This window comes from Sycon ciliatum, chromosome 5, assembly GCF_964019385.1.
Source record: "Sycon ciliatum chromosome 5, ocSycCili1.1, whole genome shotgun sequence".
Taxonomy (NCBI): Eukaryota; Metazoa; Porifera; class Calcarea; order Leucosolenida; family Sycettidae; genus Sycon; species Sycon ciliatum.
Window position 1 is genome coordinate 17569728 of NC_088647.1, and position 3113 is coordinate 17572840.

The window sequence follows — 3113 nt, forward strand, 5'->3', positions numbered from 1 at the left end:
CGCCACGGCCCGCTCCTGATCCTCTTCTATGTGTCTGTGGACGCCCATTTCGTCGACCAGGAGACCTGAAACGACATGCCAAGTTCTGCGCTCGTGTTCTCACTTGAACTTTCCGACATTCGCTATCATTGCGTACGCAATGGGCAAGATCAAGGATCAAGGTGTGTGTGTGTGTGTGTGTGTGTGTGTGTGTGTGTGTGTGTGTGTGTGTGTGTGTGTGTGTGTGTGTGTGTATGGGGGCATGTGTATGGGGGCGTGTGTATGGGTGTGTGTATATGGGTGTGCGTGTGTGTATATGTGTGCGTGTGCATTTGTACCTACATGTTCTGCTCATTTGTTCAGCTTTGCTATGCACATGTGTGTGTGTGTGTGTGTGTGTGTGTGTGTGTGTGTGTGTGTGTGTGTGTGTGTGTGTGTGTGTGTGTGTGTGTGTGTGTTGTGTTGTGTTGTGTGTGTGCGCCTGTGTGTGTGCGCCTGTGTGTATGGGTGTGCGTGTGTGTAGAAAGCAATCATGGAATCAGAGGGCGAGTGGTCTGAGAACAAGAAGCTGGTGGACACACGCGGGAAAGATCTTCGTAAATCGGTGGGTGCTTCAGGACGGAAAGAATGGAAGCTGTTGCTGTGTTTGGTTCAACCCCTGCCTCTCCTTCCCTTCTCTCTTTACTATTGTTTAAGCATTCATGTTGCTTGGTCGTTCAGACTTGCCTGACTGGGCAGCTGCTCAATATGTGTTCATGCATCACTCTCCTTCATGGCGGTTGGGGTATTGTGATGCGATGGAGTAGCTTCAATACTGGTTATATGCGTGTCATAACTACCTTGTGTGTATGTGTGTCCGTGCGTGGGTGCTGTAGATACCGAAGGGCTTCTCCTACTTCAGTGTGGAGTTTGGTTTGGATGGGGGCTTTGCCCATCCAATTGAAGATGACGACTCGTTCAGTTGGTACTTTGGCCGGGTAAGGTGTACCTGTATGATCAATGTGGCTTTGTACTGACACTGACACTCGCACAACAGCAAGCCTGTATGTACATTATATGAATCATAATGATACACACACACGCACACACACACACACGCACACACACACACACACTCATTTGGATGCCATATGGCTCCTGTGTTCAGTAATGGCAGTGGTACAAAATAGTCCTTGTGGTTTTATGTCATACGTACAGCCGACTGTCTATACTGAACCGTTGCAAAAGTTTGCAGAAACCCACGGAACGAACAAAATTCGTTTCGGGCGACACCCCCTCTCCTTACGTTCGTTTTCAATCCAGGCTTTGCATCATGCATGCATACTTTCATGGAGCCCCTGCCTTCTCTGCAATTTTCGGCTAGAATTTTTTTGTTAGTTTGTGTGCTTCTGCCAACTTTTGCGATGGTCTCTATTATACTCTCTAAGTCGTACTCTATATCCTGGACACATGAAGTGAATTATGTCGAGTGTGTGACATACCGATACTGTATGCACACACACACAAATACATGCTGTCCCGCAGTGTGCAGTGTGTCGCGTACCAGGTACTGTATGCGCGAGTTAAAGAATGCTCGACTTATCACAACACTGGACGGTACCGTGCACAAGTCGTTATACATCTCAGTGTTGGCAACAGAAATTGTCTCCTGATCTGTAAATAATGTTTGCGTGGAGACGACAGAAGATGTCCTTAGTTGAAAAAGTGAAGTCTATGAACTTGTGTGTTCTTCTCCGTCCGTGTGGCCTGTAGGAAATCATTGGCGGTATAATGGATGCTGACCCGCAGCTGTGGCGGAAACCTCGCCACCTTGGGCCAGCTGAGCAGAAGCGCAAGATCATGAACTTCTCCTCGATGTGGGAGCCGTACGACTGGACGAAACGGCTCCATCAGTGAGAGGTGGCACATGCGCGAACAGACGGATATGGAGAGGGCAGTCATCAGTGCATTACTTGACACTACTGGTGTTCAAGCTAGAGTGATGTTTAGAAGTACATGTAGCATTTTTTTGTTCATTTCACAGTAACTTTTCTTAGTTATGCTTATACCTGATCAATTGTTTCCAATCAACACATAAAAGTGCTTTATTTTTGATTTTTGTACATGCACATGGACACGCACATGCATGCTCTCTCTCTCTCTCTCTCTCTCTCTCTCTCTCTCTCTCTCTCTCTCTCTCTCTCTCTCTCTCTCTCTCTCTCTCTCTCTCTCTCTCTCTCTCTCTCTCTCTTTCTCTTTCTCTCTCTCTCTCTCTCTCTCTCTCTCTCTCTCTCTCTCTCTCTCTCTCTCTCTCTCTTCACAAGCTGTCTTCTATCTTCCCTCATTTCCTGTATAATACTACTCCTGGTTCTTGACCATGATATGAAAGTTAATGTGTTCTTGGAGACCGTGATCGAGTGTTTGAATTGAGGCAACCTTATGTTCTTGGAAGTACGGTCAATCAATCTCTCGTTTCTGCATCAGTGATATGCGTGTGGTGTGATGATAGAGGAGGTATTGCAGTCTGTGAAGCCCATCTTGGAGGACCGGAATATTCCCTTCTGACTCAACTAAGGTGTGGTCTGGTCGGCTTGGCTAATATGCGATGCCAAGTACCATGCTCTTAGTTTTGCATGAAATCGGACCAGGAAGTGCTTTGAGCTGATGAGCACATGAATATCCGCGCAGCTCTGGTCCTGTTTCCACAAGAGCATGCGAATACTGTTGCTGTCGTGTAGTGGGGAGAAATGAAGCATGCATCAAGAGTGTCATAACCCCATGTTGAATATGACACTGTGCTCTCGGTACTACTACATGTAGTATCTACCGGTACTGTAGAACAGGTAATTTTAGCGACTATTAATTTTAGCGTTTTCCCATTGTCAACCGGTTAGCGACGTTTTATTTTAGCGATTTGCAGCGATTTTACTCACGGATCACCAGTGCACTACTAATGTCTCAACGGATTAGCGACTTGAAACTTTAGCGAGAATGAGTCGATCGCTAAATTCGCTAGGGTTTTTACATCGCTCAAATTACCCGTTCTACAGTATCTGTGGGTTTCATTCTGTTCTTCTCTATAAGTAAGTCCTGAATGAACTTCCACATGTAGGACGCTGTACATGACAATCCGTCGTGTGTTCCATTGGCCACAT

General features: G+C 46.4%; 1 protein-coding gene across 1 annotated transcript in view; it reads left to right on the forward strand.

Annotated features, from left to right (window-relative positions):
* The window catches only part of LOC135817882 (CWF19-like protein 2), a 17973-nt gene extending 15550 nt beyond the window's left edge, over positions 1-2423 (forward strand). The window contains exons 18-20 of the mRNA XM_065331168.1: positions 503-583; positions 855-956; positions 1732-2423. Coding sequence (XP_065187240.1) covers positions 503-583; positions 855-956; positions 1732-1875 — 327 coding nt within the window. The 3' untranslated portion in view covers positions 1876-2423. The remainder of the gene's footprint in view (positions 1-502; positions 584-854; positions 957-1731) is intronic.
* Positions 2424-3113: the final 690 nt, after the last annotated feature.